This window comes from Saccostrea cucullata, unplaced genomic scaffold, assembly GCF_032062105.1.
Source record: "Saccostrea cucullata isolate Sc308-1 unplaced genomic scaffold, CSIRO_AGI_Scuc_v1 ctg474, whole genome shotgun sequence".
NCBI lineage: Eukaryota > Metazoa > Mollusca > Bivalvia > Ostreida > Ostreidae > Saccostrea > Saccostrea cuccullata.
Window position 1 is genome coordinate 195,157 of NW_026928549.1, and position 20,630 is coordinate 215,786.

The window sequence follows — 20,630 nt, forward strand, 5'->3', positions numbered from 1 at the left end:
ATGATGTACAGTTGAATTTTAGAAAATTTATCAATGTTCTCCATTATATCACTGTTTACATGTTCAGTGTACATGTCCGCATCGCTGCATAAACAACAATGATCAATCCACAATACCATTACTGTATTGGAATATACAAGGGGCGGGGCTTATTGGCGGTGAGATTAAAGCGGGGTCCGCTTCACGCTTCAGTGCGTAAAGCGGACCCAGGAAGCGAACGCCGGGTTCGCTCTAGCGGACCCAGAGCTGACCCCGAGCGAACGCGGAGCGAACCCGGAGCACACCCAAAGCGGACCCGGAGCTGTCCCAAAATTTCTGAAAGCGAACCCGAAGCGGACCCCGAGCGAACCCGGGAAGCGAACCCGGGGTCCGCTCCGGGTTCGCTCTGGTGTTAGGTTGTGTCTGGTCGGTACTGTAGGTCAACTGAAACACCTCGATGACATTTTGCTAATGTCGCATTTTGTTCAGTTAAATACAACTTTAATTTCGGTTGCTTCTCTAGGACAGATGAACAAATTACAAACAATTTTAGTACATAGCATTTGTGGAGAAGCAAGGCTTGAGAGTTTCATAATCTCTGTCCTCTTGGTCTCTGAGTTTGGCCAAAACCATCCAAATAATGTAATCATCAGCTGTTTCATCCTGATATTGAAGCAGTTTAACTGACACATTAAACCCTCTACCGATATTGTGGAAATATGACTATTGGAGCCGAGTTCTGCTGTTACAGTGTAGTGAGGGAATTTATTGTGTAAAAAAATAAAATACATACTAGTACTCGTAAGTAGGAAATTGGTTTTTTTTATTATTATTATTTTGTATCTTCAAAATATTTATTATATCGTGCAATATTTGGTGCATTGAACAATTGCAAAATTTTGCTTATCGCTATGATACAAGGTTTTTCTTTTGTGGCGATAAACTGTTTACACTATAAACTAATTAACTATAAAATGATACACTCACTGTTGCAGATATGGAGAGGGTATATGACCGAACAGATTCAAAGTCTAAAGAATTGCTGACAACTATTTCTCCTCTTGAAGTGATAAGTAGTGCAAATCTGGTTGAGCCATCATTCTGATTTATATTAAAATTTTGTCATATATGGCTGCCCGAAGTTAGTTCTTTGTGTAACATTACCTGCAGGTGTAGGTGTTGGAAAAATTACCACTTTAAAAACCAAACAATTCAGCATTTTCAGAGGGTTTATTCCGGATTGCTTTTATTTGTAGCAACTTAAATTGTAATTTCGTTCGATAGACAACATTTAGGAACTCTGTGTGGTATTATTGAGCTGAGTTTACTAAAAATAATCATCAAGCAACCAACCTACATAATGATATTATTAATCTTTAAATGTTACTTTATAGTTTGAATGTTAGTCTTTTGTACAATACTTGTGTAAAGAATATATAATATATCTGCAGAGAAATTTTAAATCAAATATTAATACTCACAATACTTCCATCTCCTGGAACTATAGCATATTCTATTTCTTTGTTGCTTCCTGCATCCAGATCTGTAGCTGTTATCCCAGAATACACCGTTGTCCCTACTGGTGATGACTAAAAAGTTTTAAAATGTTTCAGTAACACAAGCAGAGATCACCCCATTCACAAACAGTCCCTTGACACACATATACACACTCTTACACATGTACAACCTCATACATTACAAACATCCATGCATACACAAAACATCGTTTTCATATCAAGACTGTACATGTAGGTCTTGTAGGATATGTTTTAATTTAATAAGGTCTCTTTTTTAATGAATTACATGGGTCTAAAATAAAGTACTAGTACATAAATGTTTTCGAGACCTCCATTTATCAGATTTAGCTTAATATTTAGTGTTAACTTTTTCAAACAGAGATGGATATGAAAACTTTAGAATTTAGACAGCATTTAAAAGTTATGCTTAAGCACTCACTTTGCAATATATCATAGAGACTGTAGTTATTATGATGAAGAGGGGGTGGGGTGACAAACCTCATCGACTGAAGCAGAATAAGGAGTATTCCAAAATGTAGGTGCATTATCATTTATATCTTGAATCTCCAACTGCATCAGGAAAAACTTTGTCTGCGTTGGGTCTTTCTGAAATTGAGATTTTGAAGAAATAAATCATTGAATTTCCCGAAAAAAAAAACATGTTTAACAAGAGGCCTGAGGGCCACATCGATCACCTGAGCACATCGGCTAGGAAAAAGCACAAATCAGATCAGAATTGAAAATTTTACTGAGGGGGGTGGGGGAGAGGGGGCTTTAATTCTAATACTACTTGAGAATGCCTCCATATCAATACAACAATATAAATAACTTTGCTGTTCTTGAAAAAAAAAGATTTTTAAAGATTTCGTGATAATTTGAATTTGACTCCCCATTGTTTCCCTCACTACCCCAAAGGGTCATGATTTAAACAAATTTAAATCTTTTAAATCATGAGGATGCATACATGCCAATATGACTAAACATAGCTTTTCTGTTCTTGTGATTTTTCCCTTTATTTTTCTATGTAAAACTCTGATCCACCATTGTGGCCCCATCCTACCCTTTAGGGTTATGATTTGAACAAATTTAATTCTACACTACCTGAGAATGCTTTCATATAAATACTAGTATCACTAATCATAGCTTTGCTATTCTTGAGAAGATTTTTTAAAAATATATTTTAATGTAAACTTGGATCCCCAGTTGTGGTCCCACCTTATTCCTGGTGGTTATGATTTGAACAAACTAGAATCTACACTACCTAAGGATGCTTCCATTTAAATATCACTACTCATGGCTTCACAGTAATTGAGAATAAGATTTCCCTATATATTCCTATGTAATACTTTGATCGGCCATCCCTGGGATCATGATTTGAACATTTAAATCTACACTACCTGAGAATAAGTCTACATGAATTTTATCTTTCCTGGCCCAGTGGTTCTTGAGAAGAAGACTTTTTCAAAATGCTTTTTATTTTTCACTAATTCATAATTATCTCCCCTTGGTAGAGGGCGTAGCCCTTCATTTAAACAACTTCAATCCCCTTTACCCAAGGATACTTTGCAGCAAGTTAGGTTGAAATTGACCCAATGGTGAGAAGAATATGAAAATGTGAAAAGCTGACAACGAAAACAACAACGACTACAACGACGACAGACAACGGGCAAATTTTGATCAAAAAAGTTCACTTTAGCTTTCGGCTCGTAGTTGAAATCAATGTGTATTCATTTATAGAAAAAAGATCAACATATCCATCAACAACATAAGGTTAAACTGAAAATATATTGTATAAAATCTTCCTTTTTCTTATTTGTCCTTGCAACTGGATGAAGTTTAATGCTTTAAATATATTTGAGATGAGTGAAGAAATATTTTTAGATATTTCAATTACTGCTTAAACATTATACAGAAAAATAGATGAATATCAAGGCCCAAATTAACAAGTACATGCAACTTACCAAAGAACGACAGGATAATTGAAATTCTACAGTGTTAAGGTCATCACTAGCTATATAGGAACTTCCCTGTGTACGTGATAGAAAAAAATTGAAATGTTTTTTCAGTTTAAGAAAGAAAAAAACCTTTAAAATACATAACTAAATCTTGGAATAAAAATTTGCCTACATCATATCGGTAAGCTTTTAGTTGTGTATAAAATCAAATTTACCGACATGTTAAGAAGGATACTAGAAAAATACTCTAGCGCACTGCGAATGTGACCGATCGGCAGGGATGCTAAAATGCTAATAACAATTTGGGGTCTGACAAAAAAAATATTTGCATTTCCAAATATTTTCCCTTAAGATTTTTTGCAAATTTTTGTTTCAATGAACTACTATGGGATGCGTTAGAATACTTCCATTGCGATGTGATTGAAAAAAAAATAATAATAATAATCATAAAAACTAATGCAACTTTTCTTTTCAAAAATGATCGTTGAAAGACAAAAATATGTAGCAAGTCATCAGAAAACTAATGTAAATAATGATTGATTGATTGATTGGATATTGTTTAACGTCCCTCTCGAGAATTTTTCACTCATATAGATGTCTTCTAATTAACTTTGTTATACAATTATTTAATTTTTTATCTTAGAATTTAAGTATTTGTTTTCATTTCAGATGTACAATGTAATTTATAAAAATTACATCTCTGTCAATTGCTGACTTTAATCGAATAAAAGTCCTAGATCCAAATGTTGAGCCTGATACTTGTAAAGTAATCAGTTCAAAAAGGTCATTTAAATCTAGACCAGTAGAAGTGACTGATTGAACAAAGGTTATGTTGACTCCTGAGATCTGATCAGTTCCCTGATTTATTCCTTCTATGGTTGTGTCTGTTCTATAGAGTGGTGAGTTTGGGTCAAAAGAAGAAAAGGTGGACTCGTACACCCTTCCAGCAATGTTGGGATCAGGTGAACTGCAAGCTGAGAAAGGTTTTCAAAAGTATTAATCATATATTTAAAATTATTAATTTTTGTAAGAAAATATCTGCATTTATTATTTATTAGATTTGAAGATGTTAAAACAGTAATATATTTCTTACGTTCCTGTGAGTTCACTGTATGCATTGAAAAGTAGAGCCAATGTATTGTAAGAGGCACCAATAAATTGCACCACGTCTGCATCTAAAAATTGAGATAGAATTTCTATTTAGTTTTACATGTATTGTTGATAATGCAAAGCATTGTTCTGACCCCTCAATATTGCAAATATCGACTTCAATGCTTCAATTTTTGGTTTGCTATGATCACCGCTATGTGCAATGACAACAACAAAAATATATGGTAGATTCCTCGACCTGCTAAAAGGCCAGTATACACGGTAGGATTTTTATTATTATACGAAATCTTACTGTGTATACACTCTTAATACAGTGTATCATAAGATTTTTCGAATCTTATAAAACTGTATTAAGAATAGAGCAATGCTCTTTTTCCTAACACAAGTCTTAACTTACCTATCACTTTCAACCAACGCCAGGGGTCATCCTATTTTTATCCTTACTAAAAAAAAAGCTCATGGTAATTAACAATGGTCGACTTTACAAGTAAAGACATCGAAAAACTCGTGGCTTAATGGGAAGGGGAAAAGGACTTGTTGAGTATATCAAGCAGTGCATAGCACGATGATAGACACTGCTATCAGAGCCTCATCCTCCATTTTTATTACCTTGACAGAGAGAGAAATATGGCGGGGAAAAGCACGTTGGAATACGTAGTTTATTTACAATCTGATAAGATATGTATTACCGTGAGTACATGAAAGTATTATAATACAAAAGTATTATATTACTTGCATTTTACTAAATATGTCACCTTGTATACCTGTAACGACAAAAAGTGACCCCCGTATAATATTGACTGGGAGTCAAAATTCTACGTAGAAAAATGACCCACTTTTTCGTAGAAACTATGGCTTGGGATCGTTTTTCTCCGTCTGCATTGTAGAAAAGTTACTCCGTAGAATAATGACTCATTGTCATTTTTTGATGCAAAAACATTCGTTTTAGCAGGCATATTCTTGTTAGGCGAATGCAAACGGGTAATATCAAACAGCCTTTTGATACGAAGTGTTCATTTCTGAAAGTAATTAAGCTTAAATAACGTAATTAAAGCTATACTTTACTTTACTTTAATAATACAACGGTTTTATTCCCATATATTTACATTTCCAATGTCTTTGTCCGAGATAAAATAACAAATTGTAAATGTACTTTATTTCCCCATCAATGTATTGGCGCCGTTCCAAAAAAAAAAAAACACGTGCAGGGCGGGAAAAACAGCTAGACAGAAGCAGGGCTTGGAGCACGGGGATTGGCGGTATCAAAGCATGTAAATATAAGAAATGACTGTCTTATTTTTCAATTTCATGACGATGATCAATCGATTGGCTTGCGTGATAATTTTATGCATAAACGCCTTCGGCGTTTATGTGAATTATCACGCGAGCCAATCGATTTATCACATCATGAAATCGAAAAATAAGACAGTTATTCCTTAAGATAGGGAAACAATATCTATTAAATGTTCTAAGGCTATTAGAGCAAAGATACGCGCATTTAATTTTATAGATTTGTTTATTACATTTTATACAGCAGGTTTCCACAGTTGTCATTTCAATCTTTAAAAAGGTCATTTTCTATCTGATGTCAGAAAATGAAACTTTAAAAAGTTTCCATAATTGTAAATCTTTCTTTGATTTTACCCTTTATAAATGATTTGCAAAAATCAAAATAATATTAATATTTTTTTTCAATAGTTAAACGTTTTTGATCCCTACTTTTAAAATGGCGCGAAAAGGGGTGCTTGCTTAGAAAATCGGATCTAATAAAAAATATTTGGTTTTCTATGAATAAAGTTTCAAACTTCTCATTAAAAAAGGGATGATTTAATTTGTAAATGTAAGTACTAAACTAGAAACTCTTGTTGCTACAGCAACAAAAACGGTCTTCCGTTCTCCTCTATTTATTTGTATAAATGAGCTTTTATCAATGTTAAAAATTAAAGGCATATAATATTTAAAATGCTTACAGCAAAACATACGGCCGGAGGTGTAACTTACCAAGATTTTCGACGTTACTTTAAACAATTATAGTCTTAATAACATTTATAAAAACCATTTTCATTTTTTTATCACTTCCTGTGACGACCGGAATTGTCAGCGGACGCATTGTACCCTATATCGGTTGCCCAGTCTTCATGGTTTATTAGTCATATAAGATAAGTGTCTTGATCTGTTAAATTTAAGTTATTAAATTATTATTATTATTAACTTCGTATTTTGAGGACAAGAAATCACATGACCGGAAGTAAATTTTCCAAAAGAGATTTGGGGTTACTCTAGACATTTCAGTCTGAATAACATGTCCTAAACTCATTTCGAATACTCTTTTTATAAAAGATATTTATGGGATAGTATGATAGTAAATTTATGCAGTTTTTCTCTTATAACCGGAAGTTGTCGTTTTTGTTTCCAGTGGGACAGACATATTTCAAAACTACAGATCAGACGCTTTAATGTATGACTAAGAAAGATTCCATTAAGAAAAGCTGATTTTTTAAAAAATTTATTTGATCACTTCTTGTGACAACCGGAAGTGACGGCGGACAATCTTAACTCAAAAAGTTTTGCTTACTCATCAAGATCTACTACTCCTATAAATTTGGTGTGTGGCAGAGTCATATTTATTTAAAATAATTTTTTATCTTTATTGAATAACTTACTGAGCCATAATTTACTTTATGCCATATTTGGTAGTAGTCTCCAATCACGAATTCTACTCACAAAATCTCATTGGCCAGTAAATTTGTACCCCCTTGTTAAACCGGTTTTTCTGCTATTTATACTGAGGCATGGGCCCATCCCTGTCAGTACGGGAAATTTAACTTACCTATTACCAGCTGCCCGTTGTCATCACTTGAAAAGTAATTTTCCTAGTCGATTAAATTTTTGTATTTTATTTATTAAGTCCAAGTTATAATCTCAAGTATTTTTCATATTTTTGAGAAAAAGGTATTTTAAACTATGAAATTGATGTTTCAGGCTTAGTAAACTTAAATTTTCTTATTTTTGAAGTGAATAGGAAATAAAAGTATTTTGTCTCAGTGTCTATGTGTATTATGATATTGTATATATGTTTTTGTATTTGTAGATCTGCCATTGCTTTTTCATTTCCAAATAAATTTATTAAACTGAACCTGCGTTTTCCATCTCCGCTTGGTTACATTTGGCGTCGCCGGTAGGACATTTCAGGAAATGTCGTTAGTGTTGTGTCAGACGATGGCTGCCAGAAAACCTTAAACCGCCGTGATGTGACGAGATGTGTTTCCTAAATAACGCTATTACTTATCCAAAAACTTTTTGTTACCTTTGATGTTCATATGTATATTTTTCTGGAGAGTATGTGGCTATTATTGAAAACATGTATTTTGATGGAATATATATTTTTCATTTATCGAGACGCAAAATTTAAAGGTATCTTAATCTCTTACCGTTTCCGAGATCTAGCTATGATAACTTCTGATTTTGAGGACAGGAAATCACGTGACCGGAAGTGAAATTTTAAAAGAAATTTGACTGTAGACTTATGCAGTCTGAATAACATAACAAAAGATCATTACAAATAATTTGTCTATAAAAAGTATTTATGGGAAAGATAAATACTCAAATTATGTAGTTTTTCTCGTACAACCGGAAGTTGTCGTTTTTGTTTCCAATTGGACTGAGCCATAATAGCCCCGCACTTGCCCAAGGGTCATGATTTGGACAAACTTGAATCTTCACTACCAGAGGATGCTTTCATATAACTATGACCAATCATGGCTCTGCTGTTCTTGAGGAAAAAATAAGATTTTTCCTATGTATTCCTATGTTAAACTTTGATCCCCCATTGTACCGCCTGGCCCCAAAGGTCATGATTTGAACAAACTTGAATCTACACTTTCAGAGGATGCTTCCATATAACTATAACCAATCACGGCTTTCTTGTCTTTGAGAAAAAGATTAATAAAGATTTCTCCCATGTATTCCTATGGTAATCTTTGATACCTCATTGTAGCCCCACTCTACCCCCGGGGTCATGATTTGAACAAACCTTAATCTTCACTACCAGAGGATGCTTCTACATGAGTTTTATCTTTCCTGCCCCAGTGGTTCTTGAAACGAAGATTTTTAAAGATTTTTCCAATGTATTACTATGTAAAACTTTGATACCCAATGCGGCCCCACCCTATCCCCGGGGTCAATATTCGAACAAATTTGAATTTTCACTACCATAGGATGCTTCTACATGTATTAGGGCTTCATTTTTCCTACCCCACTGCTTCTTGAGAAGAAGATTTTTAAAGATTTTTCCAATGTATTTCTATTTTAAACTTCGATACCCCATTGTGGCCCCATCCTACAACCGGGGGTCATGATTTAAAGAAACTTGAATTTTCACTAACAGAGGATGCTTCTATATGAGTTTCATTTTTCCTGGTCCACTGGTTCTTGAGAAGATTTTGAAAGATTTTTCCAATGTATTCATATGTTAAACATTGATACCCCATTGTAGCTGCAGAACTGTAGCTCTCCGAAAAATATGTTGATAGACCGAAGCCTATAGTTTCACCCTTTGAAAAAAAAAACTGTATATTTTTGCGACCAAAAAGTTGCGCTTGTATATGGATTAATTCTTCTAAATTCTTACCGCAATTGCAAAAAAAAAAAGATTTAAAAAAAAAATTCCGTACTCTTTTATGGGACTTTACGAGAAGCGCAGACTTTTACAGTTGACAAATTATTCTCACACTAGGAAAGTGTATGGAAGCTCTTTTAATATAAAAATATTTAGCTTTAATTCAACGAAAACAACGGGCTATTTTAAAGCACAGATAAGTTGCCCTTGAAAAAAAACGACAATCACTCTAACATCAAATCCAGGCCTTGACATATAAGTGCCCCTAACATCATTACTATGACCACTAGAACGGTTTTCTTATCCATTATCAATTCTGTACCTCCGTAGATGATCGACAGAGGTTTAAATGGGGTGGGTATATGTGTGTGTGTGGGTGGGTGGGTGGGGGGTGAATGATTTGTAAAATATGTAATTGAGTTTGATTTTCCGCTCATCAGAAAAGTCTGAGAAGTTGCTAACGGTCCGCCCCTCCCCTTTTGTGTCCAAAATATAAAGGAATAAATAAATCATTTTTGGTGTGACTGTGGGTCTCTTCCCCGACCCTAAACTGCCCTCCTCCTTCAAGATTTCATGATTCGTACTGCTTGCATAATCTAAATGTCAAAACTAGTCTTTTTTTCTATATGCACTTGTGTATACATATATTTTTTTCATGAATGAGCTTTATTTAAAAGAAAAAGAATTTGTATATGAATTTCAGATAGATACTCAGGATTTGAGTCTAGTTAGTATGTATGTATGCATTTTATAGACAATCGCATGAACCCGTGTCAGTTCTGAGGGCGTGCATGATTCATGAATATGTCATAGTTTGCGATAAATTTTTATTAGATACGACTTTTATATCAAACATATTGTTTTTATATCTGATTTATATCGAATCTTTGTTATTTGGTCTACAAAAGGGGACAATATAATATCCGAGTTCTGAAATGCATTTTTCTATACACATGTAATAAACAGAAAACATCTAGGAATATGTCAACGTTTCTTCTTTAGTAGTTTTTATCTCTAGAAAGACACATGGAAGTATCTTCATTTAGGAAACATGCAGGGTGAACATTAGCCTCTTGGTGATTTATATAATATATGTGGAAGTTTTGCTTAAAATTTAGGCCTTTAACCACATTTTCATTTTTCAATAAAGTATTGACTGTCCTGTATTACTTTAAAATGACATCTTTACATTTTAATCTTTGGTCTCTAGGAAAGTCTCAGATTGAAGAAAATACCCATTACTATAAATAGCATTTTTACAATGCAACGTCTACACTTCAGAAGTTTTTATGAAATATTTTTGGATTGGTAAAGATTTGTATGTCAAAGTTGACTACAAATTGGTCTACAGCCAAGTTCCCATTTAAACTATTTTTACAGCTTGTTTTCCATTTAATCAAAGTTGTTCTGTCAAGGTATAATTTCTGAATTTATAGGGTGGTAGTTGTTATTGTAATCATATTTTAAAAAATTATTGTAACCAGGTACATTAGTATACTTGTATGGATTAAAGCATTTCTATTGTTCAGAGGTTTTAAATAGTCAAAAAGACAAAAACACATGTACACCAAATGGCTCAAATATCAGCAAACATCATACGTGCACTAAATGTATATGTACCAAGCTTATGTCACTGAATCTTTTAAATTTTGATTTAGTTTTTTCAACACTAATTAGTACTACACTGAATATGATATTTTGAGAGTCAAATAAAGCTAAATCATTTCAACTTTTCAATTCGCCCTTACCTCTGTGACTTGACAATAAACTTCCTTGTTTAATCAAGGCGCTGTTATGTGGTGCATATACAGAGAGTGACATACAAAAAGCGCATAGCTTCAGTTTATTTTTCCCTTTTTTGTTATGAAAAAAATAGGTAAATAGGTATCAAAAAAGTCATTCTTTAACTTGATTTTTGTTATATGTAAGTTTAATTTACACTTAAGGACAGACGAGAGGTTCCTTAATAAGAGATAAAATTTTCCAAGATTTTGTCATTGAAGTATTGCTATTTAAACATGTTTACTACCAAAAATTTAAGGTACCTAACCAGTAAATTCTGCAAGATACCAGGGGTAGTTTTTCTTATATAATCCTATGGGAGGAAATTAATTTTTCAATTTCAAATGTTTGAGTGTTTAGATTTTTAAAAGACATTTAGAAACTGGTTTAGGAATCAGAATGTAATTAAAATTTTGAATATTTTCCATATATTACGAAGATATACAAAACAGATTTTGAGGAACGTCTCGTCTGACCCTAAAAGAATGATATCCACCCTCATTTCTGTTAAAAACAGACAACACAACATAGGTGTGAGCCAGACAAACTTTGTAGGTGTACAACGACAATAAGTGACCCCCGTAGAATATTCAACGGGGGTCATTTTTCTACGTAGAAATTTGCCCCCCTGGACAATATTCTACATAGAAAAATGACCAACTTTTTTGTAGAAAGCATGGCTTCGGGGTCGTTTTTCTCCGTGTGCATTGTAGAAAAATGACTCCGTAGAATAATGACGCCTTGTCATTTTTTGATGCAAGAACATTCACTTTGGTAGGAATATTCTTGTTTGCCGATTACTTTTTATGTAATATAAAGCAGTCTTATGATATGAAGTGTTCATTCCTGAAAACTTTTAAACTTAGGTAACACTTGCACTTGCCCAGAAAATAAAACAAATATTTGGTTTTCTTTGAAGTTTCAAACTTCTAATAAAAAGTAGGGATGGTTTTTTGTAAAAATAAGTACAAAATTAAATTGCCTCTGACCTATGATACCAGGGAAACAAAAAGTTGACTGTTCAAAACCTTTTGATTTTCTTTTGTCGTTTGAAAGTGTCAACAAAACCTTGATAAAATGGGTGTTGTAGCATAAAAGTAAAACTAAAAAAAGTAGCATAAAAGTAAAACTAAAAAAAAAAGTTTTCGTCATACTAAAAATTGGCACATGTAGTATCGTTTTTCTTCTTTCTACAAGTACTTACATATGATGATTTCGGGATTTTTTTACCAATCGAACAAAAATAACAACAATGTTGGATAATGAAAAAGTTGTCAATTTACCTATTTTATTTATGTCCCCGAAAACGAAGTTTCGGGGGAGGGGGGTTATAGTTTTAAGGTTTTATTAAGGTTATAGTTTTTTACCTGTCCATCCGTCTGTCTGTTTGTCCGCAAAAACTTGAATCATGCCCATAACGTTTGACTGGATGGGACTTTGGCTTTCATATTTCATGATCACAGGTGTATTTTTAGGTCACCTGAGTAAACTTAGCTGACCTACTGCTATCTGTTTTCGACCATCGTCGTGTGCCGTTCGTTAACATTTGAACATTTTCAGCATCATCTCTGCAACTACTAGCTCAACCTATTTCAACCAATTTTGACATAAGGCATCTATGCATAAAAGAGAAGAAAAATCATGAATTTCATGGACCCTGCCCTCCTGGAGCCTGAGGAGTAGGGCCAAAACCACTAAAATTAGTGAAATCTTAAAAAAAATCTTTTTACTCCTAGACAACAAGCAGTCAAACTGTTTGCATGATTGTTATCAGCAAAAGTTGTGAATTTCATGGTACCTGCCCCCCTGGGGCCTAAGGGGGCGGGGCCAAAACCCCTAAAATTATTACAATCTTTGAAAATCTTCTTCTTTACTCCAGGACATCAAGCAGGCAAACTGTTAGCATGAATGTAATGAGCATTGAGTTCTCTACCGCACAGGGGTTCTAGTGCTAGGGCAGGGTTATATAGATTATGTAGTGAAAATGCATAACTTCTTTGAAAATCTTCTTCTCTGCTCATGGGCATTAAATAAACTATCAAAGTACATAGTTACATGTATGAAGAATAAGGCTGCCTCTTCCAAAATTGTGAATTTTATGGCCCCAAGGTCAGGGGTTTTTGTGTAGGGACAGGGCTCTACTAATTATACATGTATAGTGAAAATGCATAAATTCTTTGAAAATCTTTTACTATGCTCCTGAGTATTAAACCAGTGATCTTTACGTATGTACATAGTTATAATGAGTAAGGATGCCTCTTCCAAAATTAGGAATTTCATGGCCCCTGGTGTGGGTTTTCTGGGGGTAGGACCGGGCTCTATTGATTAAATAGTGAAAAATATAGTAATAAAATTCATTCATTCTTTAGAAATATTCTTTTCTGCTCCTGTGTATTAAATGAACTAACCAAGTACAAAAATATGTTGAATAAGGCTGCCTCTTCCAAAATTGTGAATGTATGGCCCCATGATCAGGGGTTCTGGTGTTAAAGAGGGGCTCTATTGATTATATATGGAAAATACATTACTTCTTTAAAATTCTTCTCCTCTGCTCCTTGGTATTAAACCAGTGAACTATGTGCATAGTTATAATGGGTACGGCTACCAAAATTTTGAAATATGTGCCCCCAAGGGTCAGTGGTTCCTGTGGGGTGGAGTCCACAACTAATTATAAAGTGGAAATGCTTTTTTATCTCTGTTGCTCTGATCTACCTCTGGGTATAAAGTAGTCAACGTAAGCAAGCAAAATACATATTTAGCAATTGTGCCTCTTTCAAAATTGTGAATTTCATGGCCTCTTTTTTAAAACACGAATCAATTGTTGGAAAGTTATTACATTGTACTCAATTGGCCTATTAGGCCCCTTGGTCTTTTGGTTATGACAAGACCTTTCTTTGGATACAACCAATTTTGACCTTTTGACATTGAAGTTTTACACTTTTACATAAAAATTCCAAACTTTGACTTTGGCCTTAGTTTTTGGACAGCATGTGCTAGAATAGATATTAAAGTAAAAGACAAAGCGTTCATTAATGTTTGCAAAGTTAGTGTCTAAGAAAATCTCGTTTCAGAGGCCTCCCTACAAATTTATGGTTATCAGAAACATATCATGCCATTTTTGGAATAAAACCTTTGAATGATAAAAAAACACACACAAAAATATAATCATAAATTTATGCTCCACAATGAATTAATATTCATTAGGATTCTGCAGGACAAAAAGAAAATATTCAGATATGCACTCAAATGTATGTTGAAAAAGAATAAAGCAGTTAAGTACATCAAAAATTTCCACTCCTTACATTTGAAAGTATAAATAAAATATCAGGGAACACAAATATAAGGTTTAATTGTATAAAAAAGTAGAGGGTCAAATTTCTATGGGGTTCATTTTACAACGTGTGTTAAATCGTAGAATTACTGGTCTGGAATGTTTTTCTACGGTCGAAAAATGACCCTACATGTCGTAGAATACTGCCCCTGGGTCATTTTTGTACGTAAAAAATGACTCCCTGGTCAATATTCTACGGGGGTCATTTTTCGTCGTTACACCGGTTTCATTTGTATACATTCCATACATTTTCAGCTGTTGGACAGGAAAAGTACTGATGTTTAAGTAGAATTATTTCATGAAAGTAGCTTGTTACAGTAGAGTATGTGATATTTGGTTTTTTTATATTTGAAATTTACAATATTACCGTACCATTTACAATATTACAGAAAACTCGTAAGCGTTTTAATTCAAGGTAGACATTATATGCATCGTTCAACAACATTAGATAAAGATTCAACGCTTCAGAGATTTTGAATAAACGCAGAGTAAAATAAAACAGAATTTCAAAAAATAAAAAATATAATTGTATTAATATATACAGATATGTTACCTTTTTAAAATAATCTTTTTAAAAGCACTGTATTTTAAAACACTGTGTATATTTTTAAAATTTAAATCATTATAAAAGTACTTACAGTAAAACGTTTAATGCAAAGAAATAGAATATCCTTCCTTCTTCCAGACGAAAATAATGGAGCATACAGCGTGACTTCGATTATTTAGGAAAAAATCCATCGCTCCATTTTCAAGATATTATCTTGATTTTGACGTTAAATATATGGAACTATTGGTACATCGGAACTAGGATGTTTGTAATCTGACATTTTTTAATCTAAACATAAAGACTCGTGTCATTAACTTAACTATTAACTATTAAGCGTTATGTTCTAAATTCACCAGTTCAAACGAACATAAATTATTTATAAATAAAACTCAAAAACACTGTATATAGGATGAGCTCGCATGCGCGAGTGCAACAGACTTTAATGAAGTGTATACAGTATACAAAGCACAGTCTTTAGTTTAACTTCTGAAATCCAAATCATTCTACAAAAGAAAAAGAAACCAATAAAGCGACAGTCGATATTAAAATGAACATTTTAACATGTACATATATCGATCATACTGGAAGGGGTGGGTGGGGCGGGGGATAAGTCTATTGCAATGTAGCAGCGAACTTCGAATAACTTAAAACACCCGAAAATCTACCTTATACGTGACTGAATCATGCGTAGCACGGATTCAACCTATTCACCTGTAAACAAATAAACAACCAATCGATCTCCTTTATCGATGGACTTAATCTGCATACAAAACAAACACACGTGTTTTACCATAACTTTTATAAATATATTTATGTTCTAAATTCACCAGTTCAAACGAACATAAATTATTTATAAATAAAACTCAAAAACACTTTATATAGGATGAGCTTGCATGCGCGAGTGCAACAGACTTCGACGATAAAGAAAGCATTGACATAAAATTTTCGAAACATATATGACCCCACCCTTAGATATCAAGACTTCAAGGTAATCCAATTATTACGTTTTTCAAACCAGGCCTAGAATAATTGAAAATTATCATAAAAATGTCACAGAATTCTCAAAGTGATGCGTATTTACCCACATTGATCATTCTTCAAACTTCATAAAGAAAAGTTAATATTATATAGGAGAATAAAAATATAACTTTTCAGGAATGCAAATGAATTCACCTATAACATGCATTTTCCAAACGAAAATTTTTCAACAATTATATCTATGTTAAAAATTATAGGTTTCCAAGCATTTAAAGAAAACTGCACAGATTTTTATACTGAGTTCTGCGGTACTTTAATTTCTTCTATGTATACTGCACAATTATTATTATGCATAAATACTGTAGTTTATAAGCGTTTGCTATGAATGCAAAACTTCATAAATCAATTATAAATATTTATTTATATCAAACCTTTTAAAAATTGGTATTTAAGGCTAGATCGAGGACATTTGTATAAAAATGTTCAAAGAACTTTCAATTACATTAAGATTCATAAACACTCAGTCTGCTCACTGGTATAACATGTTGTTTGAACCTAAATGATTTTCCAAAAAAGAAATGAATTTATAAGTAAAATACATGCAATTGGACACAAAAGACACTTCAACTTGCAAATCTATAAAGAAATATTAGACATTTATGTCATTCAGAGTTATTTTCTTATCAGAATATTTAAGAACCTTAAGTTACATGAAATTCAATTTGTTGTTTAAAAAGATTTCAATTTTAAGCTTCCTTTGGAGACTTTCATGACTTTTTGAATAAATTATTAAATTAAAGAGTTATCCTTCCCGGCTGAAGAATTTTCTTTTCCTTTTTACCATGACGTTTTCAGATGAACTCTAAAAGCCTTCTACGTTGATTTTTTATCAGTGAATCATACATATCAGCATTTGCAGTTCAGATAGCAAACCCCGTTAAAACACCATGAAGAATAAAATTACTTAAGTTTTAGTGCTTACAGAATTCTCTGTTTCTTGTAAAATATTGTGACTTCCAGATACATAAGAATAACTTTTACAATACAAAATAAATTTAAATCAATCAATAATTATACTCATCTGATCAAAACACTATTATTAACCTTTTCTAAACATCTCTTGGTTATTAGCAATAGGACAAATGAACTGAACTACACCTAGCAGAATGTAAACATTATCCCCCTCTTTGATTTTGACTAGAGGTGATTTGTCCGAACCTTGATTTTAAACGCAGCTTTGGAAGTCTTCAGACAAATCCTTCAATGAAAGTTTTGCAAAACATCTGGTCCGTGTGTCCTGACTAAAGATACCTGAAAAAACTTTGCTCCAAAAATTTCAAAATCAGATTGTGATATCAAACTGCTTTATTATTCCCAAATCATTTTCTAAACGCCTAGAATCCAATCCAAAAGAGCCTGTGATTATAAGAAGCACTGTTACAATTTGGCCTCCTTTACAGAATAAACAAGACAATGCTATATTAGTAGTTAAGCTATTAAAATATAAATACGCAAGTACAGTAGTTTCGCTTTGTCAATTGAAATTTCAAATATGTCTGCAAATACATCTCAAACAAATTGCACTTTTGTATATCTTTTGAAGTTTATGTACTTGTATTTACCGATAAAACGAGTTTCCTGCTTCAATGAGATACTATAATTTTACACATCTTCAAAAGACAAGAAGGCAACTATATTTAAGGTCATGTCAACTTCGAAAATACTTAAAAATCCAACAAAGCAAATTGTCTGCATAACCATCTCGGAATTTTCCAGCTTCATCAAGATACTTACAGGTCTTTTGAAGGTCTTTGGCTAAATATACTAGTCAATACTACATTCCAAAAATGTTAACTTTTTCGAAAATTTCAAAAATTTCAAAAATAATTTTATGATCAATGTACATGATGAACCATTCAACCATTCCAGCTTCATCTAAGCTACTTATAGAATTTGAAAAGGTCTTGCCTGCATCATACTACATCTCAAACCATGCCAGATTCTTCAAGCTACTAACTGAATTTTAAGTGGTTTGTCTGTATCAAACCCTCTCAAGCATTCCAGTTTCTTCAAGTTACTAACTGAATTTTATATGGTCTTGTCTTTGTAAAACTACATCTCAAACCATGCCAGCTTTTTCGAGCTACTTACTGAATTCTATAGGGTTTTGTCTGTAGCAAACCATGCCAGCTTCTTCAAGCTACTTACAGAACTTGAAAAGGACCTCGTCTGCATCATACTACATCTCAGACCATGCCAGCTTCTTCAAGCTACTTACAGAACTTGAAAAGGGGCCTCGTCTGCATCATACTACATCTCAGACCATGCCAGCTTCTTCAAGCTACTTACAGAACTTGAAAAGGGCCTCGTCTACATCATACTACATCTCGTACCATGCCAGCTCCCTCTAACTACTTACAGAACTTGAAAAGGGGCCTCGTCTGCATCATACTACATCTCAGACCATGCCAGCTTCTTCAAGCTACTTACAGAACTTGAAAAGGGCCTCGTCTACATCATACATGTGTACTACATCTCGTACCATGCCAGCTTCTTCAACCTACTTACAGAACTTGAAAAGGGGCCTCGTCTGCATCATACTACATCTCAGACCATGCCAGCTTCTTCAAGCTACTTACAGAACTTGAAAAGGGCCTTGTCTGCATCATACTACATGACAGACCATGCCAGCTTCATCAAGCTACTAACAGAACTTCAAAAGGGCTTTGTCTGCATCATACTACATCTCAGACCATGCCAGCTTCTTCAAGCTACTTACTGAAGTTCAAAAGGGCCTTGTCTGCATCATACTACATGCCAGCTTCATCAAGCTACTTACAGAACTTCAAAAGGGCCTTGTCTGCTATACATTAATACATGTGACACTAAGTCTTGCGAATATCATCATGATATCAACTCTTGAGTCGTATTTTCTTCATAACAGATAGAAAACACTAAATTAGGACATACAAAATGCATAATGAAGGCTATTATAAACACTGTCTCAAATCAATACTCTTAAACAAAAGTTTTATTGAATAATTTTTTTTTTTACTAAAATAAAACGATGTTTCATCATTTTTCGAGTTTATATCAGGAACATCGGGAACTATATATTCAATTACATGTACACTGTACATTATTTCCAAGATTTGAAAACAACTTCAGAAAAATGAAACTAGCTATATGCAGTTCTATGCATCAATGTGACACAGTACAATGTAGAATTGTAAAATTTTAAAACTGTTCGAACCATATCATGAAATTCAAATACAATTAGCTTCCAAAATAGTTTGTCTCGTTACTATAAATTAGAAACAGTGGAACTTTGTTCATAATTGCTACCAAATACCAACCCATCATATAGATATGAAATTATATATACATGTACCAGGTACGTACGTGTATTAATTACTACCGTGACTTTACTAGAATTATACTCATTCTCAAGTAACACATGTATTTTTTTTTACAAAGCTAAATTCAAGCTGAAAAACGGACATTATTCTGTGTCCAAATGCTTACCAGATTCTATGTTCAGCACGTGCCTCTATCTGCTGTTAGAGTCGTAGCCGTAGCTTACATAGTCCTATGGTCTATGAGGCTTAGTAACAATGAAAGAAACAAAACTGGCAGAGGATTAGACGTTGACAAACGTTTTAATCACTCAAGCTTTCAGGAATTACGATTAACAGAATGAAATTTTGTTGCCTTAATGTGAAAGACACAGTAGGTGCTTATTTGGTCCCCATTACCCTATCGTTAATAATATAAAGAGTGTTTACAATTCAAATGTTATTTTTATACTTTCATTCTTTCTTTGAGAAAGTCGCAAATAAGACATTACCAGTTCGTAGCTGCACCTTCAAATGTGCTAATTTTCCCCCACATGGAGTCCAAACGATACCCGGAACCTCGGCTCTATTTGTTTGTGCATAATCAGCAACTGTTTCTACATGAAGCTAGGCGCTCGTCTAATATAGACTGATTTCTATCTCCGATCTAAGCGAACACAAGTCTGTTGCAATGTAGCAGCGAACTTCGAATAACTTAAAACACCCGAAAATCTACCTTATACGTGACTGAATCATGCGTAGCACGGATTCAACCTATTCACCCGTAAACAAATAAACAACCAATCGATCTCCTTTATCGATGGACTTAATCTGCATACAAAACAAACACACGTGTTTTACCATTACTTTTATAAATATATTATTTTTTTCTTGATTAAATAAATGGGTTTTTTTTATTTTGGTATATTTCTTACCCCTGTGTATATATGCAAGCCATTGCAGGTCGTAAGACACAGTTGTGGCAGTGAACAATGTCTTACGACCTGCAATGGCTATACGCCCCTTCCCTCCATTAGTCCGGGTAGAGGAAACCCGTTCCCTCTTAAGGGAGACCCCTCTTGGAGAGCACTCTCTACACAAAGCGTTGACGGGTCTCAAACCCCCGTTGATTAAGGGCTTGCCTACCTATAACGCATGTAAAGACTGTGCACCGGCGGACTCACTCGGACTGGAGGAAACCATCAACGTTCAACGGAGAAGAAGGCGGACACAACAGGAAGCGTGGAATGCTTGGAGCGAGGCAAAACACATATAACACATCTTGGTCATCCATTGCCTCTGTCTCCATCTGCAGTCGTCCTGACATCTGTCTTTCTAATGGATCTGGGTGGTTGCGGACGAGAGAGTGAGGTCGGCGACGAACAACCCTTCTGCAATTTAATCAAACTCATCATGCAAGTCATTAATCAGGCCAGCGACGAAGGTGACAGGTGCGGGTACACTGGAAGTCGCTAGTC

At 33.8% G+C, this 20,630-nt stretch overlaps 1 protein-coding gene across 1 annotated transcript in view; it reads right to left on the reverse strand.

Annotated features, from left to right (window-relative positions):
- Positions 1–20,630, reverse strand: part of LOC134277919 (protocadherin Fat 4-like) — a 174,945-nt gene that overhangs the window by 73,356 nt on the left and 80,959 nt on the right. The window contains 5 exon segments of the mRNA XM_062760220.1: positions 967–1,080; positions 1,461–1,568; positions 1,995–2,102; positions 3,458–3,523; positions 4,148–4,425. Coding sequence (XP_062616204.1) covers positions 967–1,080; positions 1,461–1,568; positions 1,995–2,102; positions 3,458–3,523; positions 4,148–4,425 — 674 coding nt within the window.